This window comes from Durio zibethinus, chromosome 15 (assembly GCF_047325235.1).
Source record: "Durio zibethinus cultivar Kanyao isolate XHJ-2024 chromosome 15, ASM4732523v1, whole genome shotgun sequence".
Classification (NCBI taxonomy): domain Eukaryota; kingdom Viridiplantae; phylum Streptophyta; class Magnoliopsida; order Malvales; family Malvaceae; genus Durio; species Durio zibethinus.
The window spans coordinates 6,201,389-6,229,183 of NC_143176.1; the positions used below are offsets into that span (position 1 = coordinate 6,201,389).

The 27,795-nt window shown below is 28.8% G+C and overlaps 1 protein-coding gene and 1 long non-coding RNA gene across 2 annotated transcripts in view; both read left to right on the forward strand.

Moving 5' to 3' along the window:
- The first annotated feature begins 3,718 nt into the window (after positions 1-3,718).
- On the forward strand, positions 3,719-18,234 carry LOC149514598 (uncharacterized). Its single transcript, XM_089744494.1, has 9 exons — positions 3,719-4,454; positions 4,542-4,632; positions 5,902-6,050; positions 6,146-9,197; positions 10,542-11,051; positions 12,373-12,606; positions 13,430-13,948; positions 16,743-17,366; positions 17,765-18,234. Exons 4-9 carry the CDS (start codon positions 6,174-6,176, stop codon positions 17,897-17,899), a joined length of 5,046 nt encoding a protein of 1,681 aa, XP_089600620.1. The 5' UTR covers positions 3,719-4,454; positions 4,542-4,632; positions 5,902-6,050; positions 6,146-6,173; the 3' UTR covers positions 17,900-18,234.
- Positions 18,235-23,088: 4,854 nt separating this feature from the next.
- The window catches only part of LOC111301715 (uncharacterized), a 101,913-nt gene continuing 97,206 nt past the window's right edge, over positions 23,089-27,795 (forward strand). Inside the window, exon 1 of the long non-coding RNA XR_016328129.1 lies at positions 23,089-23,638. This is a non-coding gene — a long non-coding RNA (uncharacterized LOC111301715). The remainder of the gene's footprint in view (positions 23,639-27,795) is intronic.

Genomic DNA, 27,795 nt, shown 5'->3' on the forward strand with positions numbered 1-27,795 from the left:
AAATTTTGTTACTTTTCGGCAATTTCCCCGTAAAGAACAAATATTTGGGCTGTCTTCCATTACTTGGATGAGAAAGGAGGAATAAAAAAAGAAGACCAAGAAAAACAGAAGTCATGGGTCATCGCTTTTATATGTCAGATGGCTTTTGTCGGCCACTATGGAATTCATTAGGAAATAACAATATTAAAAGAAGAAGAAGAAGAAGACTTAGACGAAAAGAAGTCTTCTTTTCTCTACATTTTACATATTCTATAAACTACATATAAAAAAAATATCATCTTTAAAAAGTGATAGATGTATTTTATAATAAAATAATTATATTAAATTTTAATTAAAATTTTAAAAAATAAATATGATGATAGCAAAAGATGATTCAATTTTTTATGAAAGGGTTAGCCCATAACAACTAACTCTCTAATTATAAAAAATAAATAGTTTACTTTTATTATATTTTAGAAATATTTTGAATTTATTAAAAATATTTTTTTTAACTTTTATTTATATATATTTATTTTATATGTTATTTCAAATAGCAAATATAGAACCAATATCATCAACACCATTATATTAAAGTTATCCTTATTAAATCCAAAGTTTTCGTTTTGATTTTTAAGCTTCAATTTTTAAACAATTAACACTTATCACAAATAATGATTTGAGGTTTGAGAGATAATTAAGGTATAGAATTATATAAGTAATGCTGAATTTGACTTTGTTATTAGTTTTGTGCTTTTTAGTTATTTATTTTTCCGTACGTTAGAAATTAAAAAAGGAAATAGTTTTATGAAAAAAATTATTATGCGATCATATTTATTATGTAATTTATAATAACTATTAAAACATATAAAAAAATATTATTTAAATGAACAATTAACATTTAATTTGATTTAATTTAAATTATTTTTAAATGTTAATTAAATAACTAAACATTTTAAAAAATTTCATCTGTTTGATTCCTAAATTAACATTTGTCGAAATATTTAGGTTGAAATATCTAGAATTAATAAATCCATTTCCTAACTAATGTCAAGAATTAAAAAAAAATCCTCAAAAATGTTTGTCAAAATATGAAAAATATCATAAGGATTTGAAAATATTTGATATTTTTTATCTACAATTCATCACTATTCTAGAGAGAAGAAAGAAAAAAAAAGAGAGAATAAATGATAATTTTGAAAGTAAATGATAATTATTCAAATGATGAAATTTTTAAAAATCATAAATGGTTGATTTTGTTTAAAATTTCTATGTGAATATTTTTTTAAATTCAATTCAAATGATAAAAAATTTAGATAAAATTTTAATAATAATAATAATAATTGATATTTATTTTAAGTCAATGCATTTATATTATATAATTTATAAATCATTATTTTTTTTATATTTAATTTTTTAATTAATAAAATATAATTATATTAATATTAATATGAGTAAAATTTTTCGACGAAGGAAGGGGCATCAACTGGTAATCATAAAACCAAATATTTGGCCATTAAACGTAAGAAAAAAAAAAAAGCAAAAAGCTATTTCTGTTATCTGAGTGTTCTATTCATCTCTTTTATTCGAATTTTCCAACAAGATAAAGCGAACATTCTCTTTTCAATTTCATGCTTGTTTTTATCATTTCAGTGTGAGCTTGATTTCCTTTTTTTTTCCCCAGAGTTTTAATGTTGATTTTTATTCTTTTTTTTCTTCAACTTAATAACAGAAATTTGATCTTTAATTTGATTCAAAATTTGATTCGAATTTGATCAAATTTTAATTTTTAAATTTGAATTTGATTTGAAATAAAAATTGAGATATTTGAATTTTTTTGATTAAGTTTATTTAACAAAAAAAGAGTTTGATTTTCATATTAAATTTTGAACTCGATTATGTATTCAAATTTAAACTAAAATTGATATATAAAAATAAAATAATAAGTTTTAATTAAAATAATAAAAAATACTAAAAAATAAAAACTATATTAGGCTAATTAATTATTCAAATAAGATATTAAGATGTTCAAACTCATTAAACTACTCGAACTTAAATCAATAATAATCGAATTAAATTCAAATTTTATTCAAATCAAACTAAAAAATCTCACAAATACCTATCTATCATTTACATCATAAATTTGATGTATATGTATAATGAGAAACACGTGAAAAAGAAGTACTTAATTTTAAAACTGACTGTTAGAATTGAACTATACTATGGCCTTCGGATTACTTTTAATCCAACGGTCACCGCCTCACTATAAATTTACTAGATTTAGCAAATATATAAGCTGTCAATGTTTTGTTCTCAAGTAATTAAGTGATGTGTTTTATCCCTATAGCTCTTTGTAAGAATTGAATACTTGTTAAGTTCTTTACTTACCTTTTATTATTTGCCTTTTTTTTTTTTTCGTAATGATGGATGTAGGTAAAAAAACACATAGTATATTAAAAAGAAAAATAATATATAAGATTAAAAATACATAACTGTTTACAATGAAATTTTAATTCAAATACTATAATTAATTATAAAAATTTGATATTCATGAGTAACTACATTGCCATGGTATAGTTATTTGCGACAAATAGACATGTAATTAATGTAAAAAATAATCAACAGATTAGAAATCTATCATGGATATCTTTAGGTTATTATTGTTTCAATTAATTTGTTGACTGTTACATACAGAAACTCCATCTTTTATTATTGTTTGTCTTACCATTGTTGGATATCATACTTTATTTCCTTTTTTTTACAATCTATTTAATTGAGGCAAAGATGATGGGTAAAGTATTTTTTTTACGTATAAAAAATATTAATCAAGTGTCAAGAAATTTAATCATACAATGTGGACAAAATAATGAAATTTGCCAACGTAGCCTTCATAAAAGGTTTAATGAATAGCTAAGCTTGTCTTAGATAAAAGCTTCCCCATTTTTATGGTATTATTATTGTGTGTTTGTTTCATAATAAATTAATATATAATTTTCAAGTGTATAAAAAATATGATTATGCCTTCATTGTATTTTTAAGCTGTTTGTATCATATATCGTTTTAATATGTCTTAATTCTTCACCCAAATTATATTAGTAATTTAATTTCCTTTTTTGGTATTAATTTAATTTTGTTTTTTATGTGATGAATCATGATAATTAATTTAATTATTAATTAGTGAACACCGACAGATATTTTCAAGCCTAGCTCTTTTCCCATTTTAATAGTTTCCTATCACGAATTAAGAATGATCTGATTTATTAATAGGAAATTCTTTCGAATTAGTTGTGAATTCCGTTTATTAAAGATAAAAGAGGATTAAACAATAGTTCCGTAAATTGGACAATTGCGAAAGGTGTTTTAATAAAAAAAATTATTATTTATATTATAATAAAAAATAATTAATTGAAAAAATATTTATATTTAAATTAATAAAAAATTAATTTATTTTTATAATATTAATATCCAAAAATGTAATTATTTTATTTTATTTTTCGGATGTACATATTTTATAAAATAATTATACATATATATTAACGAAATATACATATATTATAATTTTGAATAAAGATCATTGAATATTACGATTATAAAAATATTTTTTAATTTTATTTATTAATATATTATAATTTTTTAACTAATTATTTTTAATATGGAACGAATTAATAAATATTTGTGTTACTCTTCGGAAATTTCCCCCAATAAAAGGACTGATATTTGGGCTATCTTCCATTGCTTAGATAAGAAAGGAAGAATTCCTACCAAAAAAAAAAAAAAGAAAGGAAGAATAAAACAAGAAGATCCCGACGAGAAAAGAAGTGATGGGTAATGGCTTTTCTCGGTCACATAGCTTTTGTCGGACACTACGAAATTTAATAATGAAATAACAATATTAAAAGATAAAGAAGAAGACTTGCACGAAAATAAGTCTTCCTTTCTCTACATTTTACATACTAATCTTGAAACAAATCCTTTGTCCATAAAACCTTCAAAAAAAAAAAAAAAGGGCAAAAACCCATTTCTGCTATCGAAAGTTGAGTGTTCTGTTAATCTCTTTTATTTGAATTTTCCAAGTAGATAAGTGAACGTTCTCTTCTCAATTTCCAAGCTTTTTGATCATTTTGGTGCCAGCTTGATTTCCTTTTTTTTTTTAGCCAAGAGTTCTAAGGTTGAATTCTACTCTGTTGGCTTTTCCTTCAACTCAAAAAGAGAAAAAAAAAAAAAAAAGGAAAAACTTCAGTTGAATTTTCCTTGATTCTGCATTTCTTTTCTTGTAACTTCAAAAAAAAAAAAAAAAGAGGGCTACTCTTCAATAATTTATTTCTCTTTAATTTCCACTTTGTTTGTCATTTTCATCTCAAAAATACAAAAAAAAAAAAAAAGAAAGAGAAAAATAATCCAATCTTCAAATTTCTTTTCTTTTTTTTCAATGATCCGTCATAAATAAATCTTCGCAGATTCGGAGGGCACGAAGTAACGTAAATGCAACTTCTCCATTGCTTTCTCTTTGTATAAATAAAGTTTGTTTCTTGCATTTCTTTTGATCTAATTTGCAATTTTTTCAGTGAAGCAGATCAGATCTGAAAAGGATTGGATTTATTTCTCAAGCAAATTTTCTCTTGAAAGCTTCGGATCTCTTACTTCTATCTGGAAGTGGTAAGTTTGGAATACTCTTAACTTTTTTTTCTTTTGTCAATATTAAAAAAAAACAAAAAAAATGGTTTTAGTGGAGTAGAAAGGCGGATGCAGGTAGCCGTTTTGAGGTCTAGGGTCTTTTGATCTTGGGTTTTTGGAGCTTCTCTAGTAGTGACGGGGTAGAGCCGGAGGAGAGGAACGAGGAAACAGTGCCGGTGGTTGTGATAAGTGGTTGAGGGTGGCGTATCTAGTTTTTAAAGTACTGGGTTTAGTTTTAAATTTAGGACTTTCTAGAGTTTTTAGGAAAATATGATCTGATATATGGAAAGGGAGGATCAAGGAGAAGACTTGGGCGAGTTTTGGGAAGAAACGGTACTGGCGAGCGGCGTACGATGGTAGCAGCGGATGGTCCGACATCGGAGTTTGCAAAACGATGGCCGTGGTGTTAAATGAAGTTAGGTGGTCCAGAGAAGTTGGAAAATGAAACAAATTGATTTTCTTCGGATGAGGACTTTTTTTTTTTAATAATTTCACGGCATAACCACGTGGCAACTGAGCTTAGGCGATAGGCCATGAGGGAATATCAGTTTGGATGTGAGAGTCATCCTACAATTCTTTTTACTTTAATATTATAATTATCCACTCACAATAAAAAAAAATTTATATCATCTAACTTTTTTTTATTACAATCTTACAATCAACCAATTATAAAAAAAAAAAAATGAAAGTTTCACCATTGATAAGTATGGGTTTTACATGATTTTTTATGAATCCTAAAAAAATATTAAATTTTAATTGGTTAATTGTTCTATAATAAGTATAGGTGATATGCTTCTAATAAAAAATTATGTAAGTAGATTTTATCACTTATGTGAGTGCGTACTTTATATAAAATTTTGAGAAAATTTTGATGTGCCTCACACAATATACAATTATGTATTGTGATTGGTTAATTATATACTACAATTATTATAGGTAATATAATTGGAGATGATATATTCTTGCAGTAACGGCAGCCAACATTTAACCCTAAATGGTTGGATGATCAAAGAAACAACTATTTGTAATGTCGTTGACTAAATCGTTACTTTTCATAGTTCAGTGTCCAAAATAAAAAATCAACTAAAATTGGTTGACCAAACCTATAATTAATCATTTTTAAAATTGTTGTAGTATGATATATTTTTTTGGTTTTTTATCATATCAACACTAATTTTTTTATTTCATATTTCTGAGTAATATTTTCTTATAAATTATCTAAATATATTGTTTTTTATCTCATTTTTTCAGCTTGGTAGAGTGCTGAAGAAAGGCATTTGGTTCTCATTAATTGAATTTTCTTCACCTTACCTTGTTGCGTACTTAAAAAGTGCTACTTGGTAGAAAAGTGAAGAAAAAGCAGTTGGTGGTTACACTTTGGACTATCTTCACCTTGCTTGGTATGTTTAGAGAGTTCACCTTCATTATTCTTTAATTTTCTTTATAGTATCATCACCATGATTTATCTCATAGCCAATATTTTTATGCTTGGCAGAAGTTTTTTCAACCTGAGCTTGTCAACAATGGCTTGTGGGTTTTGTGAGTCTGCTTTTTCTAACTGCGTGGGAACATTGCTCGTGGATTGGGTGGCGAAGCCAGTAGGAGATCAACTTAATTACACTCGCCGTTTTCATGACAATGTTGAAAAGCTCAAAGAAAGAAAAGAAGAACTAATAATGGCACGGGCTCGGCTGCAACATGAGATTGAGGATGCTGAAAGGCGACTTCAAGGAATTGAAGATGATGTCAGAGATTTGCTATCAAAGGCGGACAAAATCCTATCAGATATGGAAACTCTAGAAAAGGAATTGCAGCAAAACAAGAGATGTTTCAATTGGTGTCCTAATTGGAGTTGGCGGTATAGATTAATTAAGAAAGCAATAAATAACACTCTTGTTATTTGTGAGCTTCTAGAGCAGATTAACAAATTTGGTCAACCTGGACGAGTGGGCTACTGTTCTACTATTACAATTCCAACCATAGAATTCCATTCATCTAAGGATTTTATGGTTTCTAAATCTTCAAATATTGCTTTCAACCAGATCGTTGAAGCCCTACAGGATGACAATGTCAGCATGATTGGATTGTGGGGGATGGGAGGGGTGGGCAAGACAACCCTCGTGCGTGAAGTTGGAACTCATGCCCAACAATTAAATCTGTTTGACAAAGTTGTGATTACTACTGTATCTCAAAAGCCAAACTTTGAAACAATTCAAGATGAAATTGCAAAATACTTAGATTTCGATATGAAGAATGAACGAGGAAGAAGATCAGTACAAGAATTATGGTTGAAACTGCAGAAGGAGAAAAAGATTCTAATTATCCTTGATGATGTTTGGGCAAAAATTGACTTAAAGGAGGTGATGGGAATTCCAATTGATGAGGATCACAAAGGCTGCAAAATTCTTTTAACAACACGCCGTCTACAAGTATGTGTTGCCATGCAATGTCAAAGGAGAATACAACTTGGTTTTTTAGATGACCATGAAGCTGAGATTTTATTTGCCACCAAAGCAGGTCTAAACGACTCTTCTGATGATGCTATTAAAAACGTGGCAACTAAAATTATCAAAAAATGTAAAGGTTTGCCCATAGCTATAGTTACATTGGCAAGTGCTCTGAAAGAAAAAAGTCATCATAGGTGGAAAGCAGCATATCGGAGACTCAAAAACCGTAGATTGGGTGACATCGAAGACATTGATCAACATAATGCTTACCTATGTCTTGAGGTAAGTTTTGATTATCTGAAGGATACGGAGACCAAGATGTGTTTCTTGTTGTGTTCCTTATTTCCTGAAGATTACGAGATTTATGTAGAAGACTTGGTAAGATATGCATGGGGACTAGAGCTGTATAAAGGTGTGGAACCAATTGAAGAAGTGAGGAGCGAAGTGCTTGCAGCAATTGATATCCTTAAGGAATCTTGTTTGTTGCTAAATTGTGGAGAAAGGCATGTTAAAATGCATGACCTGGTTCGTGATGTTGCTTTGTGGATAGCATCATACAGAAAGGAGATTTCCTTTGTGATAAAATCTGAGGTTGTGGAAATGAGGCCAGAGGAAGAAAGTTTTGAGCCTTATGTAGCAATCTCCTTCAGCACTAGTCGGATGGTTGAACTTCCTAAAGGATTGGTATGCCCAAATCTCCAATTTCTTTTACTTGGTGGAAGGGGTAGCATGATAACTTCAAGTGAATTCTTTGAAGGAATGAAAGCAATGAAAGTTTGCGTTTTGCAATATTTTAGTTTAATATCTCCATATGCATTTCAGTTTCAACCGAACCTTAAAACTCTACATTTGGAAGATTGCAAACTCTTGGACATCTCATTGCTTGGGAAGTTGAAGAAACTTGAGGTTCTTTCATTCAGTCGCTCTCATATCGAAGAATTGCCAGAAGAAATAGGTGATTTGGATAATCTTAAATTGCTGGATTTATCTTTTTGTGGTCAATTACAGAGAATCCCTCCTCATTTAATACGAAGATTGTCCAAATTAGAAGAACTATACTTGCATGGTTGTCAATTATTAAAATGGGCCACTGAGAACACAGTTCAAGAAGAAAGCTTTTCAAGTCTATCAGAGTTGAATTCCTTGTCAAACTTGAAAGTATTATCTTTAGAGGTTTCTTCTGAACATGTTCCAAGAGACTTTGTGTTCTGTAAATTACAAAGGTTTTATTTATGTGTTGGCTTTGGCTTTTCTAATTTTTATCGAAGGAAGATGGACTTTGAGATCTGCCCATTCTCGAGATCTTTAAAAATTGAGGGTTCTGTAATAGAGGCATGCAAGCAGTTATTTGGGGATACGGAATCTCTTAATCTGAAAAATGTGGTGGGTCGCCAAAATCTTGTTCTAAGCTTGGAGTCGGGCCAAGTGATATTCAGTAAGCTGACTTCTCTGGGTATTGAGAGTTGCGAGCATATGAAATGTCTCATTGATACTACAAAGCAGGAGGTGCTAACCAATGCAATTCCAATTCTACAAAGTCTTGGAAGGTTGGAAGTTAAATTTTGTGATGAGATGCAAGTGCTATTTCAGATTGCTGAATTGAGGACCATACAACAAGGACCCAGTCATCATGTAAGCTTACAAAGTTTGAAGGTTGTAAGAATACACAACTGCAATAAATTGAGATATCTCTTCCCAACATCTGTTGCTGAAAGACTTGGACAACTGGAAACACTGAACATATCCTTATGCTTGGAATTGGAAGAAATAATTCCCAAAACGGAAGTGTCAAACATCAATCTCCAAAGTCTAAGGGAAGTATTTGTAAGTGGCTGCAGTAACTTGACATCTCTTTCCTCACTGTCGCATGGTCAAAGTTTGGAGAATATGACTACACTTGAGATTTGGGATTGCTCTCGATTGGAATATACTTTTCCAATCTCAATGGCCGAAGGTCTTCCGCAGCTGAATAAGGTTACATTGAAAAGATTGCCTGAATTTAAAGGAAGGGATGGAAATGATATTGTACTCATGTTGCCATCTTTACAAGCGTTGGAAATGAGAGAGTGTCCACAATTTATCATTTCGGCTAAAATACAGGTAAGCCTATTTATTTGTATTTTTGTCTTTTACTTTGCAACTATGCTTGGTTGGACGGAGTGGAAAAGAGTGGAAGAATAGAGAGTGGAAAGAAAAAAAAATCGATCAAAATTTAATCCTTTTAAATTGGGAGAAAAACATTCTTTTATACTTAATAAAACCTTTTTTTAAAATAATTTTTATTCTAATCCTTTTTCTTTTTTCTTTTGTTTTTTTGTTTATCTTTGGTACCAAACAATAAAAAAGAAAATTAATTTTCTTTTCTATCATTTATTTTTGCTTTCCTCACCCTTTTTCCCTCCCTTTATTTTTCTTCCAACCAATTAAACATAGTGTTAATGTTGTCGACAGATTTTTTTTTCTTGATAAATTGGTGTTGGAAAAGTTCAAGTCCAAGAGCTACAATATTTAAAAGATAGGCTTTGTGTTACTTTGGGTAAAACTAATGTAAACCTACTTCTTCACTACTTAAACAGTGATAGTTTAAAGTTCAATTGTGGAATTTTAAGATAGCTTTCTTTATTTTACTTTCATCTATAAGTTTTGTGCAATATTATTTTGCTTTCACCTACGCTATTATAAAACTCAATTTTTTTCATATACAACTTTTTAAAATGTTTAAAGTTAATCTATTATTCCAATCATTGTTAAAAATTTAATAGAACACAACCTTTTAAAATATTTTAAATTCATCTATTATTCCAATCATTGTTAAAAATTGAATGGATGTGCATATGACATGAATTTCAACTTAAAAAGTTTAAAAGCTCTCACCTTTTTATCATGTGCAAGTTTACATAGTTATACACACATATGCACAAAAAATATTTTGAGATGATAAATTTAGTCAAAATTTAATGATTGATTGTTCAAATTGATGAATTTGAATTTAAAAACTCGTGAATAAAAATTTTGAGTTTTAATTAACACCGTGAATGAAATGAAATATTTTACAAAAATCATAAATGCGTGATGTAATTTACTCTAATTTTCATTGACATTTTCTTTGCTAGTTGTCTTTCTCTTCATATTTGAAGAAGGTATTGTCCATTCCAAATATGTTATTACTACTTGTTTTCAATTTTTAGGAGATTACTATAATTAGTTTCTTGAGTTGTCTAAATCGATTTCATTAAGTTATTTTAATGTTATAGGAGATTGAGTTTTTAGGAAATATCTAGCTAGGTGATTTCATTTTAAGTTCAATTAATTATTACATACAATGCTAAATGGTCATTTCTTCTCATAAAAAAGCCTTAAATAATTAATACTATAAACTAAAAAACCCTTAATATCACCATTTAGCATTATTGAATTTATGATGAGATGCAAGTGCTATTTCAGATTGCTGAATTGAGGAGCATACAAGAAGGACCCAGTCATCATGTAAGCTTACAAAGTTTGAAGGTTGTAAGAATAGACAACTGCAATAAATTGAGATATCTCTTCCCAACGTCCGTTGCTAAAAGTCTTGGACAACTGGAAAAACTGAAACTATCTTCATGCTTGGAATTGGAAGAAATAATTCCCAAAACGGAAGTGTCAAACATCAATCTCCAAAGTCTAAGGAAAGTACATGTAAGTGGCTGCAATAACTTGACATCTCTTTCCTCATTGTCGCATGGTCAAAGTTTAGAGAAATTGACAACACTTACGATTCGGGATTGCTCTCGATTGGAATATACTTTTCCAATCTCAATGGCTGAAGGTCTTCCACAGCTGAATAAGGTTACATTGGAAGGTTTGCCTGAATTTAAAGGAAGGGATGGAAATGACGTTGTACTCACGCTGCCATCTTTACAAGAGTTGGAAATGACAGAGTGTACACAATTTATCATTTCGGCTGAAATACAGGTAAGCCTATTTATTTGTATTTTTTTCTTTTACTCTTGCAACTGTGCTTGGTTGGATGGAGTGGAAAAGAGTGGAAGAATAGAGAGTGGAAAGAAAAAAAAATCGATCAAAATTTAATCCTTTTAAATTAGGAGAAAAACATTTTTTTATACTTAATAAAACCTTGTTTTTAATAGTTTTTCTTCTGATCCTTTTTCTTTTCTTTTATCTTTGGTACCAAACAATAAACAACAAAATTAATTTTTTTTCTATCATTTCTTTTTGCTTTCCTCACCTTTTTCCCTCCCTTTATTTTTCTTCCAACCAATTAAACATGGTGTTAATGTCGTCGGCAGAATTTAATTTTTTCTTCATAAATTGGTGTTGGAAAAGTTCAAGTCCAAGAGTTACAATATTTAAAAGATAGACTTTGTATCATTTTAATGTAAACTTACTTCTTCACTACTTAAACAATGATTATTTAAAACTCAATTGTGAAATTTTACGATAGCTTTCTTTATTTTACTTTCATTTATAAATTATATGCAATATTATTTTACTTTCATCTACGTTATTATAAAATTCAATTTTTTTCATCTACAACTTTTTAAAATGTTTTAAGTGCATCTATTATTCCAATCATTATTAAAAATTTAATAGAACACAACCTTTTAAAATATTTTAAATTCATCTATTATTCCAATCATTGTTAGAAATTTAATGGATGTGCATATGACATGAATTTCAACTTAAAAAGTTTAAAAACTCTCACCTTTTTATCACATGCAAGTTTACATAGTTATACACACATACGCACAAAAAATATTTTGAGATGATAAATTTAGTCAAAATTTAATGATTGATTGTTCAAATGGATGAATTTGAATTTAAAAACTCATGAATAAAAATTTTGAGTTTTAATTAAAACCGTGAATGAAATGAAATATTTTACAAAAATCATAAATGCGTGATGTAATTTACTCTAATTTTCATCGACATTTTCTTTGCTAGGTGTCTTTCTCTTTATATTTGAAGAATGTATTGTCCATTCCAAATATGTTATTACTACTTGTTTTCAATTTTTAGGAGATTACTAAAATTAGTTTTTTGAGTTGTCTAAATTGATTTCATTTAGTTATTTTAATGTTATAGGAGATTAAGTTTTTAGGAAATATCTAGCTAGGTGATTTCATTTTAAGTTCAACTAAATATTACATGCAATGCTAAATGGTCATTTCTTCTCATAAAAAAGCCTTAAATAATTAATACTATGAACTAAAAAACCCTTAATATCACCATTTAGCATTATTGAATTTATGATGAGATGCAAGTGCTATTTCAGATTGCTGAATTGAGGAGCATACAAGAAGGACCCAGTCATCATGTAAGCTTACAAAGTTTGAAGGTTGTAAGAATAAAGTGGTGCAATAAATTGAGATATCTCTTCCCCACGTCTGTTGCTCAAAGTCTTGGACAACTGGAAAAACTGCACATATCCGACTGCTTGGAATTGGAAGAAATAATTCCCAAAACGGAAGTGTCAAACATCAATCTCCCAAGTCCAAGAGAAGGTTTTGTAAGTGGCTGCAGTAACTTGACATCTCTTTCCTCATTGTCGCATGGTCAAAGTTTGGAGAAATTGACAACACTTTTAAATAGAGAGTGGAAAGAAAAAAAAATCGATCAAAATTTAATCCTTTTAAATTGGGAGAAAAACATTCTTTTGTACTTAATAAAGTCTTTTTTTAAATAATTTTTCTTCTAATCCTTTTTCTTTTTTCTTTTTTTGTTTTATCTTTGGTACCAAACAATAAAAAAGAAAATTAATTTTCTTTTCTATCATTTATTTTCGCTTTCCTCACCCTTTTTCCCTCTCTTTATTTTTCTTCCAACCATTAAACATAGTGTTAATGTTGTCGACAGAATTTTTTTTTCTTGATAAACTGGTGTTCGAAAAGTTTAAGTCTAAGAGCTACAATATTTAAAAGATAAGGCTTTGTATCACTTTGTGTAAAACTAACGTAAATCTACTTCTTCACTACTTAAACAATGATCATTTAAAGATCAGTTGTGGAATTTTAAGATAGCTTTTTTTATTTTACTTTCCTCTATAAGTTTTGTGCAATATTATTTTACTTTCATCTGTGATATTATAAAACTCAATTTTTTTTCGTGTACGACTTTTTAAAATATTTTAAGTTCATCTATTATTCCAATCATTGTTAAAAATTTAATGGATGTGTATATGACGTGAATTTTAACTTAAAAAGTCAAAGAACACCATCTTACCACATGATAGTTCACATGGACATACGTACACATGATTCGGAGATGATATAGTTTGTCAAATTTTAATCACTGTTTATGGAATTTATGATGAGATGCAAGTGCTATTTCAGATTGCTGATTTGAGGAGCATACAACAAGGACCCAGTCGTCATGTAAGCTTACAAAGTTTGAAGGTTGTAACAACATACAACTGCAACAAATTGAGACATCTCTTCCCAACGTATGTTGCTCAAAGTCTTGGACAACTGGAAGAACTGCACATATCCGACTGCTTGGAATTGGAAGAAATAATTCCCAAAACGGAAGTGTCAAACATCAATCTCCAAAGTCTAAGGGAAGTATGTGTAAGTGGCTGCAATAACTTGACATCTCTTTCCTCATTGTCGCATGGTCAAATTTTGGAGAAATTGTCAACACTTAGGATTAGGGATTGCTCTCGATTGGAATATACTTTTCCAATCTCAATGGCTGAAGGTCTTCCGCAGTTGAATGAGGTTACATTGGGAAGATTGCCTGAATTAAAAGGAAGGGATGGGAATGACATTGTACTCACGCTGCCATCTTTACAAGAGTTGTATGTGGATGATTGTCCACAATTGACTCCTTTTATCGTTTCGGCTAAAATACAGGTAATCCTATTTATTTGTGGTTTTGCACTTTCAACTATACTTTGTAGGAGGAATATAAAGAATGGAAGAATAGATAAGAGAGCTGAAAGAAAAAAAATGGGAACTCAATCCATTTAAATTGGGAGAGAAAATTCTTTTTTTCTTAAATAAAACCTTTTTTATAATTTTTTATCTTTGGAAACAAACACTTAGAAAGTAAAATAATTTGACTATATAGTGTTAATGTCGTTGACTAAATTTATTTTCCTGATAAGTTGGTGACTAAAAAGCTTTCAAGTGCTACAATATTTAAAAGATAGACTTTGTATTACTTTGGGTAAAATTAATGTGAATCTACTTTTCCCTACTTAAGTAGTGATAATTAAAATCCCAATTGTGGACTTTTAAGATAGCTGTCACTATTAAAATGCATCAGGCATCGATAAGCTTTGTGCAATATTATTTTACTTTCATCCACAATCTTATGAAACTCAATTTTTTCATTTACACCTTTTAAAATATTTTAACTTCATCTATTACAACAATCATTATTAAAGAATTGACAGAACAAATCTTTTTTAATGTCACATGGATGTGCATATAACAAGAATTTCAACTTAAAAAGTTAAAAAAACTCTCACCTTTTCATCACATGCATGTTTACATGGTTATACACATACACACAATATTTTGAGATGACAAATTTAGTCAAATTTTAATGATTAATTGTTGAAATTGATGAATTTGAAATATTTTAAAAAACTTGTGAATGAAAATTTTGAATTTTAATTAAAACCGTGAATGAAAATGAAATATTGTACAAAAGTCATAGATGTATGGTGTAATTTACTTTAATTTTCATCGACATTTTCTTTGCTAGTTGTCTTTTTCTTTATATTTGAAGTAGGAATTGTCCATTTTAAATATGTTATTACTTTTTGTTTTCAATTTTTAGGAATTTACTATAATTAGTTTATTGAGTTGTTTATATCTATCTCATTTAGTTATTTTAATGTTTTAGGAGATTGAGTTTATAGGAAATATGTAGCTAGGAGATTTCATTTTAAGTTCAATTAATTATTGCATAAAATGCTAAATAGTCATTTCTTCTCATAAAAAAAGCCTTAAATAATTAATATCACAAATTGGTTATTTCTTCTCATAAAAACATAATGTTCGTACTATTTAGCATTATTTATCTACTTTTTTTAATATAAAATTAGTTTTGATTTTTGCAAGTATATAATTTTTTATGAAAATATTAATAAAAAAATTATAATTATATTTAAATGTTTCACTTAAAAAGTAAATAAATTATATATAAGATAAATTTAACATAAAATTAAATTAATTTCATAAATAATAAGATTTAAATTTAAAACATCAAATTTCTGAAAAAAAATTTTACCACTAAATCAATCTTTTATTATTTAAATCAATAAAAAATAATTTAATAAATAATTATTAAATTGCATTTGTACTAATGAAATGCATTGAAAAAATGCATTTCATATCTTAATGATGATTTTCTGTCTGATTAACCCACTTTTCTTAATGCATTATTTTTCAAGTCACTCAAATGAAATATCCAAAAAGATCTGCGAGATTTTCTAAGTATTCTCTATTGGATTCCGGTTTTCTAAGAATTCCCTATTGCTGGCATAACAGGGGCTACAGAACAATATTACTCTGGTTTTCTAAGGATTCCCTATCCCTGACATGCATATCAGGGAGTCTAGAAATAATAGCATGGTAGCACAGAAATTTGTTATTTCTTCCCATCAAAACATAAATAATTAATACCATGAACTAAAAAACCCTTAATATCACCATTTAGGACTATTGAGATTAGTTTGAGCTTTATTTGGTCAAAATAGAAAAACCAAGCTGAACTAGGTGATTTGGCTCAGTTTAGTTTAACGCCAAAAACTTTTCAAACCAAACTGAATTAATAATTTAGTTTTGAATTAAAAATTAAACCAAATAAAAAAATTAATTAAAAGTAATAATATTTTTGTAAATATTTTAACGCATATAAGAAAATATATTTCTTTAATCATAATTCTTAGAACAAACTTTATTTCTTAGATATATTGAAAAGCCATATGTAGTATGTACTAGTACTTTGTGTTTTTAAACGTTTCGTATGGATTCATTTTTATTCATGATATAGAACTAATCTTTTCAAAACTGTTGTTTTATATTTTAATTAAATTATTTGTCTTTGACTTAAATTAATGAATTGAGAGTATTTCATTTATAATTATCTTTGTTACTATATTATAGTTAACCAATCACAATTAAGAATTATGTAGCCACCATTTAAAATGTGGCTTCTAAACAATTTTTTGATGGGCCCTGCATAATATTAAATTATGAGTAGTTAATTGTACTATAATAATTATAAGAGATATGATCCTAAATTAAGAATTTTTCTAAATTTTAATTGATTAGAATAAAAAATTTAAGAAATTTAAATTTTAAACTTAATTCACATTAGATTTATTTATATTTGTCATTTCATTTAATCATGATTTAAATGGACCTTTAAAGCTATATATTTAATTTAATGATAAGATTGTTAAAATCAAAATTTTATATAAAATTTAAAAATAAAGAACAAATAAGTTTTTAGTTATTTTTTACATTTTTGAATTAACAGTTAAATGATATGATTACAGATGTTAGAATTTAAGAAAATGAGAGAAAGGAAGCAATATAATAGTTCCTAAATTGGGACAAAAATTACCAAACATGAAATATTTAACCATCATTAATTTTGAAGAGTTATTTGATGATGTATATAATTTTTCAGAGTTTGAGGCTACTAAGATTGTATGATCTACCTGAATTGCCGGTGGCGTGGAAAGATCCCGTTGAAGTTGTCAACTTTCAAAACCTCACTCTATTGCGTGTTGATAGTTGCAGAAGGTTAAGATATATCTTATCACCTACCATCGCTCGGAATTTGCCACAATTGAGCTGTTTAAAGATATGTGAGTGTGAGGAATTGGAGCAAATTATTGAAAAGGATGGTCAAACTACATCACAAGGTCATCATCTCCAACCTATATGCCTCCCTAACCTGACTGAAATAGAGATTTATAAATGCGAAAACTTGAGAAGTCTCTTTCCGATGAGTGTTGCTCATGGCCTTTCAAAACTGCAAAATTTAAGTGTTCTTTACGTCTCCAAATTAGAACAAGTATTTGAACAATCAGGAGATGAGGCAAATGGTAGCGAGGAAAAAGAAAAAGTGATACAGCTACCTCAATTGGGCACCTTAGATCTTTCAGAACTACCAAACCTTGTGAGGTTCGGCCCTGTGGGTTATCATTTCGTATTCCCATCTTTGTATGATTTAACTGTAAGAGGTTGTCCCAATATATCCACAAGCTTTAGTGTTGATTCAGAGGAATCTGGGCATGCCAAAACAGAGGTACGCTACGCTCCCTAACTCTCAATATAAAAGTATCAAAAGCTGCCCTGCCTTTTGTATAGCTGGACTTGGATAAACTTATGAACAGAGAGGTTCATCTGTTTTACATTTTTCATGCTTTCATTTCCTCTTTCAGCTTTACTGATTATGCAATACTAATCTCGTCTGTTCAAGGGAACTTGTTATGGATTTCAATTGAAATATGTCATCCATGTGTTTGTTTTAATTCCTAATGAAATTGAAAATGTAATTGGCTGGCAATATTAATTCCCAATTCTATTGGGTGGCAATCTTTCTTGTTGGGTTCATTCAATGGTCCTTGTTGCGTTATTATTTCAATTTACTGAATTATACATGCTTCTTGTTCTTCACATGCCATGCTTTAATTTGCTATGCAGGCAATCCGATCAATTGATGAAAATATAGTGGAAGAGTCTACTACTGCTCAACAAAAAACATGGGCAATTGGTAGTGATATATGGTGGCGTAGACAATTGAGTTCAAAACACACCTTTTTCAGAGAAGGGAGATGAAGAAATGAATGTGAGTTTCAGAAGATGCCAGTGAATGAAGCAGTTCCTAATTTGCTGCAGCATTTCATAGACCTTTGTCCCAACTTCATAGACTTGCAGCCAAATATTGCAATCATATTAGAATGCATACTTCTATGAGGGTACATAAGACTGCTTTCCTGTTTATTTTATGTCTTTGTTTATCAGCAAAAAGTTTATAGGTTGTTGTCCTTTCCACTAGCAGACTTGAAAACAAGGATCTTTTAAAACATCAATGGGCGCATTTTAATTGTCTTTGTGTTTCTGTACGGAAGTCACGTTAAAGTTCATCAATTCTGAATTTCAGTTGAATAGCATTATTTCCTCCCTCTAGACATTAGACAAATCACACATCATTTCGAGGCATAAGAATTGCTATAAGAATTCCTTGCATCATAATTTCATTCAATTTAGATTGATTTTTTTTTTTCAAAAGAGCTAGTCAAAACTAAGTTTCCCTAGTTGATGTTCTAGAGGTTGCTTTACTTAAAGAAGGGATCTTATTGAGTTAAATACTTACTAGAATACAAATAAATAAAAACAACTAAGTTGATAGAAAATATTGGACTGAAATGGTATGTGTGTATATGCTCAGCTTAGCAGTCTAAGTCATTTCGTGCAAAAGGAGAATTAATCTTGATATTAGAAGTCAAACTTAGAATCCCATATATATATTTTACTTTTTTTGGTGTAATTTTATCACTTTCTTATATTTTTATGTAATTTTAATCATTTATGGATTAAAATAGGATATTTCATCCAAAATTTTTTTTGGTTATATGTTGTTGACATGGAAAATATTTTTATTTTTATTTTTAAAAAATTTCACACACGATAATATAAATCTGAAAAAAAAATAAATAGAACAATTTGATTTTTAGTAAAAAAAACTTTTGAGTTTATAAAAATTTGGAAAAAATTTAAATTTATTAAAAAAATCAAAGTATATGTTTTGAAATTTTATTTTTATTTTAAAAGAGAACAGAACTTGAAATTTTTATGAGTTTTTTTTCTTGATCATTAACCTGAGCTATGCTCTTATGTCGCCTTCTTCTGCTTAATTATATTGAAGATAACTTTTAGTATTGTATGTTTAATGTGCTATTGGAATTAGAATTTGCTCTCTTTTAATTTGTTTGAGGAACTGTGAGGAATGCAAGCAATAATTTATGGAAAAAGGGAAAATTAGTTAGATCAAAGGATCAAAATAAGATGAATAATAAAGATGCCTTTCTTATATCCGATCAAGTATATGTAATCTTATATTCTCATTCATCATTGATGATTTAATTTTAAAATCAAATTTGATTTTTTTTAATTTGATTGATCAAACTTTGAGTTTACCTTCCACAGTATATATATTTGATTCATCATATTTTTAAACTTATAAAAATTTAAATATAAGTTTAAACATAGACTGAGGGCCAATGACTTCAATGTTCAAACATGAGTCTAGGATTCCTTGAGAACAGCTTAGTTTTTGTATAAAACAGCTTCTAATTACAGCCAACATCATCAGGTCCAATTGGCTCTGTTTACAACATCATCAGGGTCATATTGTATTCCATCAAATGGATCAAAAGAAAAAGAAAAATGCTTGAATTACTAAAGCAGGATCAAAAAAGTGGAGAAAAGAGTCGAGTTGGTCAAGTTTTCTCTCCGTAATTCTTCCACTAAGCTCTCCATTGTTAAAGTAATGTTATCTTACTTTTGTTAAATATTCAATTTTATATGGTCTTAAATTTGAGTTGGACTTCCTTCATCTATTGTCAGTTGATTTTAAGTTTGATATTTAATATGTTATTAAAACTTATGTTCTATTCTGTTATTATTGTCGATTACTCTTTTTAATTTGTGGCAAGATTTAATAGTAATCCTTGTTAATTATGTAGCTTGTTTAAATTAAACAGAAAACATTAGAAAAGAATGCTACTATTAGAAAATAATGCTACCAGAAACTGTTTAATTAATAAATAATATCTCCCCTTTTTTATAAGAAAACTTAACACTTTGCTGGTACTTCCTGCCACTTTTCATGTACTCTTAACATTTACAAACTCTCTAAACAGAATTTGACAAGTTATTTGAGACAATTGATGAGAATTGTGATGGTGTGGTCTTGATACACCATTTATTTGTCGAGTAAAGTTAATCATCTGACTGATTATCAAGTTAGTATATAATTTCGAGTGCATAAATCCATTCAAAATTTTTTTGTTGCAGAAGAATTTTAACTCACTTTTTAATATATTATTAGAGATGTAAATAAAATGAACAAATTTTATTATATCTATGATCTATTCATTTAACATTATCAAAAAAAATGAAATATTATCGATGGAAATTTTTTTCATAATATTTTATTTTTTGTCTACAATAATATTACCGACAAAAATTTTTTCAACAGAAACTAAGTCGATAATATAATTTTGTCAGTAATTTAATGACGAAATTTTTTAATTTACAGACTAAATTTTTTGTTGATATAATATTTTAATAATTTTTTATTTTGCAAAAAAAAAATCATCGATAATAGTTAAAATTTCATTGGAATACTTGTTTTTTGATCATATATAATTCTACTTTGTTATAAATTCTCTCATTTTATTCTATTTTTTTTTAATTTATTTTTTTAGTAATTACATGAATATTAAAATATAAGTAAATAAATAAATAAATAAATAAAACAATCCTTTCCATTTAGAAAAGAAAGAGCATAATAATATTTTTCAATCTGAAGTACCATTTTCTTGCTGTCTTCCACAACCAACACTCACCAGTTCAAGTTCTTACCTGTAGTTAATAAAGTGAACATATCACAAATTAAAGTTTAAAATTGCATAGAAAATATGCTTGATGGAAATTTTGAAAAGCCAAAATGAATTTCAATTTTAAATTTACATCAAAACCTAGAAAAAACATCAAAGTTCTGTCTGATTTGTTAAAAATTGGAAGGAGACTGTAAAAATAAAATATAAATTTGAGACATGGTGGACATTCCAAAGAGTGCATGATTCATCACACATAGTATCAAAGAAATTAGAGATTTAATTTTCCTCGAAATTTTACTTTTCTTTAAATTGTTCAGCTAATCAGTAAATGCCATCATTGTTAGCTTCAACAAATTCAAACATGTCTCTTTAATTCTTCCTTCTTTGAATTTAAATGCCATGCAAAAACTCATATTATTAACAAAAAAAAAAAAAAAAAGTTTCACCTGAAGCTCCTATGGACAGACATTGCTCGAGAACGGCAACGAACAGGCTGCCACAAGCCAAGTAAGCCGCGGCTGTCAACCCATTATGCCCATCTCCGATCACCTATGCATCTCATTTCTTCTCTTTTAGTGCTTGTGTGGCTCTAAAAAGGATTAAAAGAAGCATCAGTTTAAAAATATATATAGTTTCACCTGAAGCTTCCTCGATTACTGGTTTTTGAGATTTTCTCAATTACAAATGATGTTGTAGCGGTGAACGGTGGACTAGAAAGGCAATCAGAGGAGAAATTGAGGATAAAGAAGAGAGATGACGGTCTAATAGAGGGGGTGGGAAAAAAGAACTGTGAGTGAGGGCGATAAATGTTTAAGAGAAGAGTTATGGGTTTCATAGTTAGGGATTTTATTTCTAAATGAAAATCACTAACGAAATAGCAATGAAAATTTCGTCTTCAAAAATCAATTTAAAAAATTCAAAATATAAAATTTTATTTATTAATTTAAAATTTTTTTTTACACCTAAATTATTAATCAACGGAATTTTTTCGTTTATATTCCATTGGTAAAATGTGTCTACAATATTATCTACATAATTTTTCATTAATAAGTATGTTGCCAAAAATTTATCGACGAAAATTATTTCATTTGTATTTTTTTCGATAATCCATCGTTATTTCAATGGTAATAAATTGATAGTTTGATTTGTCAATTTTGTTGATAATCCATCGATATTTTATTTATAATTATTGATGAAAAAAATTCATCGATAAAATTTTATCGGTAATAAGTATATTTTTGATAATGTAATTAATGAACCATGAAATATTCTTCATAATCATTTGTTAAATTTAATAAACAAACAAAAATTAAGCATGGTCACGGACTGTTCGTAGAATATTATATTAATTTTTACAAACGAATTGAATATGAACAAATTTATTATGTTTGTGTTATGTTCGTTTAATTAAAAAATTTTAAAACGTTATTTATAATCGTTTGTTAAAATTAATAAGCAAATATAATTCGAACATATTTATGAATAGTTAATTAAATGTTCTATCCATTTATCCAGTAATATTATATATATTTATTATTAAATTAAATAATATAGTATGAAATTGTTATTATAGATAATTTATTGTGAAAAATATACCTTATAACAATTGAATGTATTATAACCCAAATCTTTTAAGGTGTTGGATAGATTTAATACTTTAAAAAACGATATGAAAATAATAAAAAAAAAAGACACGAAAGCAACATAAGTTAAAATTTTAATAAAATTCATATATGAGTTTAACAAAAACTAAAAAAATATCTTTCATATTTTTTATGTTAATATGAAATGTAATTTTCAATTTTTGCGTACAATGCAATACTAATACATGAAATGTTTTAGACAATATGAATACATGAATTATCAGATGGATAATTGATAAATTAATCTTATATCACTTTTATCAAACAATCTATTAGCATGAATACTATAGAGTACATAATAAATATATTAATTACTAATTCAACTCGAGATATAATTGAATCAAAGAGTTTGTGATATGAAATTTGAGTTCTAACTTGAAGTAAAGAAATATACTATACGTTAGATTAAGTTTTAGTTCAACTTAATTTCTTGTTTTAGTTCAACTTAATTTCTTATAACTAATTAGCACAAAATTATAAGTATATCATACAAACATCACAGCAGAAACATATAATTTCAAAGGCATTTATTTTTTCAGGGTTTAAGAAACCGCCGGAGCTTTCCTTTAATACCCTGTATTTTCCTAACATAAATGAAACCACCATTAGGCACTAATGATTTAAGCACACTAATGGCCTCCAATAATAAGAAAGAAAAAACTCTCCTCAGAAAAAAATTTTTTCATCGTCTCCCATTGGTCATCTTTTGTTCTTCTCCCTTCTTTACCGATTGAAAAATTAGAAAAACCGTAACTTTTGAAATTCAAAATCTCTCTCAAGTTACTCTTCTCCAATACGATTTCAATCTATTATCCTTAATTTTTTAAAATCAAAACCTAACTTTTGAATCTCTACTCTCACCATCATCATCGTCATCTTGCCTCCATCGATTAATCTTGTCACTGTCAACATCGTTTCTTCAGCAAGGTAATTTCGCCAAAATTACTCATTTTGTCATAGTCACGCTTTTTCTTCAGCCAGGTAGGTTCGCCAATTTTGATTTTCCTCTCTAGTTTCAGCTTGATCCTCGTCGTCTTCTCCGTCGACATCGTTTCCTAGTTAGGTACTTTCGCCAAAATCAATCTCACTCTTCTTTTTTTTTTTTTTGATTTTGTAATGAACCAAATGGCTAACCGTCCAAAGGATTGCGTACATACTTTCTCCAAAATTAATTGGTTACGAATTTTGAAAATCCCTATTTTTGGTGAATTGCGATTTGGAATTTACGGTCCAAAGGATGTAGCAATGAAACTTATTGTTAGATCGCTGTTAGTGATTCCATTCATGAGCTTGTAGCTATCGGCTAGGTAATGGCTTCTAAATTTTTTACAAACAGCAGCTGAAACCAGATGCAACGCAGAACCAGTCTGCTAATGGGTTGATCACATTATCCTCAGGTGTAATTGCATGAGACAGAGTTTGCAGTTCTGGTATGACTTGTTTTTGCCTCTCATTGCTGATCATTTTCCCTTGGTCCAAATGATCCATTCATCAGTTCTGTTGACATTTGATTTTGTGATGATAGATTCTTAAAATGTGCTAATATGTTAGTATTAGTATTTCTTTCTATAACTTGGGAATTTGTGGATGTTGGATGTAGACTGTTGAAGGACAAAAGTGAAAGCTGGAGGAAAGTGAGCAATTGCTAAATCAAAGGAGGTAAGTTGTTGGACCTGATTTGTGTTTTTTCCAATTGAATGTTTCTACTTGAGGAATGTGTGCATTTTTTTCTTCCAATTTTAGGGATCAGATAGCCAAGTATAGAAGCTCCGTTGAAGACCTTGTGAAGACTGAGCCATTGTTGCTTCTCACTATACTAAGCACAGGTAGGAAAATGCATGCAAAACAATTTGACTTGAATATTGTTGATAAATAGTTGCAGTTTGCACTGTTTACTGTAACTATCAATTTAATTTCCAATTTGAGTGAGAATTGCTCATAAAGAATCTTGATCCAAACAGGCTATTTTGCATGAGCATGAGCTAGCTGCTTTTTGTGTACTCATTTCTTGTTTTGTGTAAAATAAGTAAAAGAGTGTATAGTTTTAATAGCATATTGTTATAGAGTTTCAGTGAGGGCATATGGGTAAGTTGTTGTCTGGGAATGAATATTGGGAAAAACTATGTAAATGCTAGTATCTTGCACAAGCTCAAAGAAAGCAAAATGAATCTTGCCTCAAACAACTCTTTGGAATGTGGTTGCACTGATTATAGTTCAACTTTGCAATGTGGTTGTCTTCCATTCATTTGCAGAACCTGCCTTCTTTAGAGCTTTATGTGAATCAAAGAGAAAGGATATAAATTCTTATTCTATTGTCATTGAAAACTCTTTAGTAAATAATTTCCAAGAAAAATTGCAAAGTTATTCACTGCTGTTTAGAGCTGTCGAGTTGATTTATATCTTGCTTTGAAAGTTGGTTTCCATACATTTCCATTTTTTTCTTGCTATGGGGACTCTTGTCATGTGATATAACTTTAATTATTCAATCAATATCTGTCTCTGACAGGTACTCACAGTTATGCTAGATGTTGGTACTAACAATCAAAGGCTACTTGAAGACCGGCTTTGTGAGTAAAATGTGTACTCAATTACTTTGTTCTTAAGAAGTTGTTACCTTTGCAGAGTCGACCATATTATATGATTGCTGTGACTTTGTTTTTTGACAGGTTGTTAGGAATTTTTTGACAAGTTCTTTTAGCTTGACAGATTTAGGATTAAGACAACCTAGGTTAGAAGGGGAAGAATACCTATCAATTGTTGTTGAGTTCATGGAAGCAGTTTTCACAGGTTGGCCTAAGGCTATTGTACAGGTTTATTTCTTTCAGAAGTGAGAATTTTGTGTTATGCTTGGTTTATATCATGTTTTTTATTTGATGGTTACACCATTCGGTTTGAGGATTTTCAAATCAAAGGGGCCTTTGCAACTCTGGAACACTATCGGAAAAGGTTTCGCATGTTTAATGATGATATAAGGGTGAACTCTTGGTGCAACAACTTTCTACTTTTATGGACTAGATTAGTGTCTAGTGTAATGCAGATTGCTCTGAAATTACTATGAATGCCACCATTATTATAAAATTGTGCTTAATGTCTCTTAGAGAACTTCTGGAGTTACACTTGCTGGATTGTTAGAAACTGTAAGAGCACAAGGTTGATCATTGGCTGACTTTCCAAACCAAAAGATAGTTTTGGTGGAAGCCGGAAGGTACTTGACTAACTTATAGATAAGGCTTTGGCTTTCAGCCTTTCACCAAAAATTTTCAGCTGTTTCTCTGTGCCCATTCCCTCTTGGCTTTATTTCTCATGTCCACCTTTCTGTCTGTCTTCCAGTGCTGGGCTTGGTGCTCTTAGCATGGCTGTGCAAGCTGTTGCGACGATGACAGGAAAAGCCAAAATAGCCGCACACAACTTTTTCCTACTTGATAAAGATGTAAGGTTTTATATTTCCACTACTCTAGTACTCGTCATCCTATTTGTGCAAAGCCTTTTCTGTTCTTTTAGATACTTAACCTGCCCGTTGTCTTGTGTAATAAAGATGAGGTTTGCATGAACAGAACATGTGGAAAAAGGTTTACTCGAAAATGATCTAAGTTTTTTTTTTTATTTTTAATTTCTTATTTCTTATTAGAAAATGATTATGGTTTGACTCTGGGAATCTAAATACTCTGATTTTAACTGTATGTCAATTGAGCATCTGGTAATTTTAATTTCATCCTCCACATGGTGGATAAATACTTAATTTTCTATTGTTTATTACTAGTTAAGGGTCTTGTTACTTAGGAGAGGAAAAATCTTGATCCAGCAGCAGCACCATTTGCTAAAGATCCAGGACAGAAAGTGGGACTTAGAGAGAGGGCTTCCCTACTTGAAGTGGTAAGTTCAATGTCAGCACTTGAGGCAACATGTATAAGTGCCAGGCTGGTGTTATATGAAATTTTGTGCAAAGAAGAAAAGAGGTCAGTGCAGAATTTGCTGTCTATTATGACTAAAAGTTTGATGTTATGCTTCACTTTAATAATTTGGTCTTCTATAAATTAAAGTTTGATGTTATTCTTCACTTTTATAGTGTAGTCTTCTATAAGTTGTAGACGTTCTTTAGATATATAGGTTTAAATGATGAATCACATTTGAGCCATACCTTTATTCTAACAATTTTTTGCTTATAGCCCTAAATTATTGCTTTTACGATAATTAATGATTTTGTAATTGATGACCCAAGGCAGGGATGAGCCTAGAAAAATGAAAATTCTATTAATCCGGAATTTAATTTAGTTAATCCATGTAATTATCTTTAAAAGATAATATTTAAAATGTGTGTGATCTAAATTTCAATATTTATGACCTCTTTAGTTCTTACTCATGTTGCAATCTCTTTTATTAAAAGTATATATATATTTAACCAGAATTGAAAGTGAAATACTAAGTTTTATTACTCTTTTACATCAGGAGCATGAAATATTAATTAACAAGTTTTTACAAATCTCAATAATTATTTTCCTAGCTACCTTCTGTTCGTTTTACGTTTAATTTTCCATGTTGTTTGATTATTGCAGAGGATGCATAGGCTTGGAATTACACGATTAGTCGTTGTTGGGGTCCCTCCCTTGGGCTGCATGCTCCTTGTCAAGACTCTAATTGAATTATGTTGTTGGGATGCTGTGAACAACCCCAAAAAATATGGTAATTAGCTTTGATCAATCCTTCTAATTTCTTCTTCTTTATTTGGTTTTAAAATGCAAAAAATGATATATATATATATATTTCTGAAACCCCCAAAAAAATTAACAGATTTGGCTGAAACTTCCTAAGGAAGTTGTGGAACGGGGACAGTAGAGTATGGAGATTATTTTTTAAAAAAATATAGTAATATTTTTAAGGATAGTTTTAAGTGTTAATATAGTTCACTTAATAAATACAAAAAAATTTGAATAAAATGTGATTTTTACTGACACTTTAAAATGTTTTTAAAAGTTTTTTAAAACTTATAACGGTAGTTTAAAGTATTAGAAAAAAAATCATGCTATCAAATATATGTGTAACTTTGATACCAATGACTTGATCGTCGGAAAATTTTTACTGACACTCACTTTGCTAGGAGTCAAAAAACTTTGGCAATAGTAATAGCGGCATTTTTTAGTCTTTTATTAGCACTTATAAGTGCCGATAAAAATGATTTTTTTTGTGTATAGGATAAGGAAAAAACTAAATTCAATTAAATTTGCAATCAAATTATGTTTAAGTATAATAATATTCAAATTAAATAAAATTTGCTAATTAAACTGATATTAAAAAATTAAACTTACTAAAAGTTTAACTATAAAGTTTACTTTCATATTCAAACATGTTAGTTTACAAAAGTATAATAATGTTTAATTTTATATTTAACTTAATTGACTCATAATTTTTTAAAAAATTTAAAATCAATATTTTATTTTTATTATTCTTAAATTGCGGCTTCCTTTAT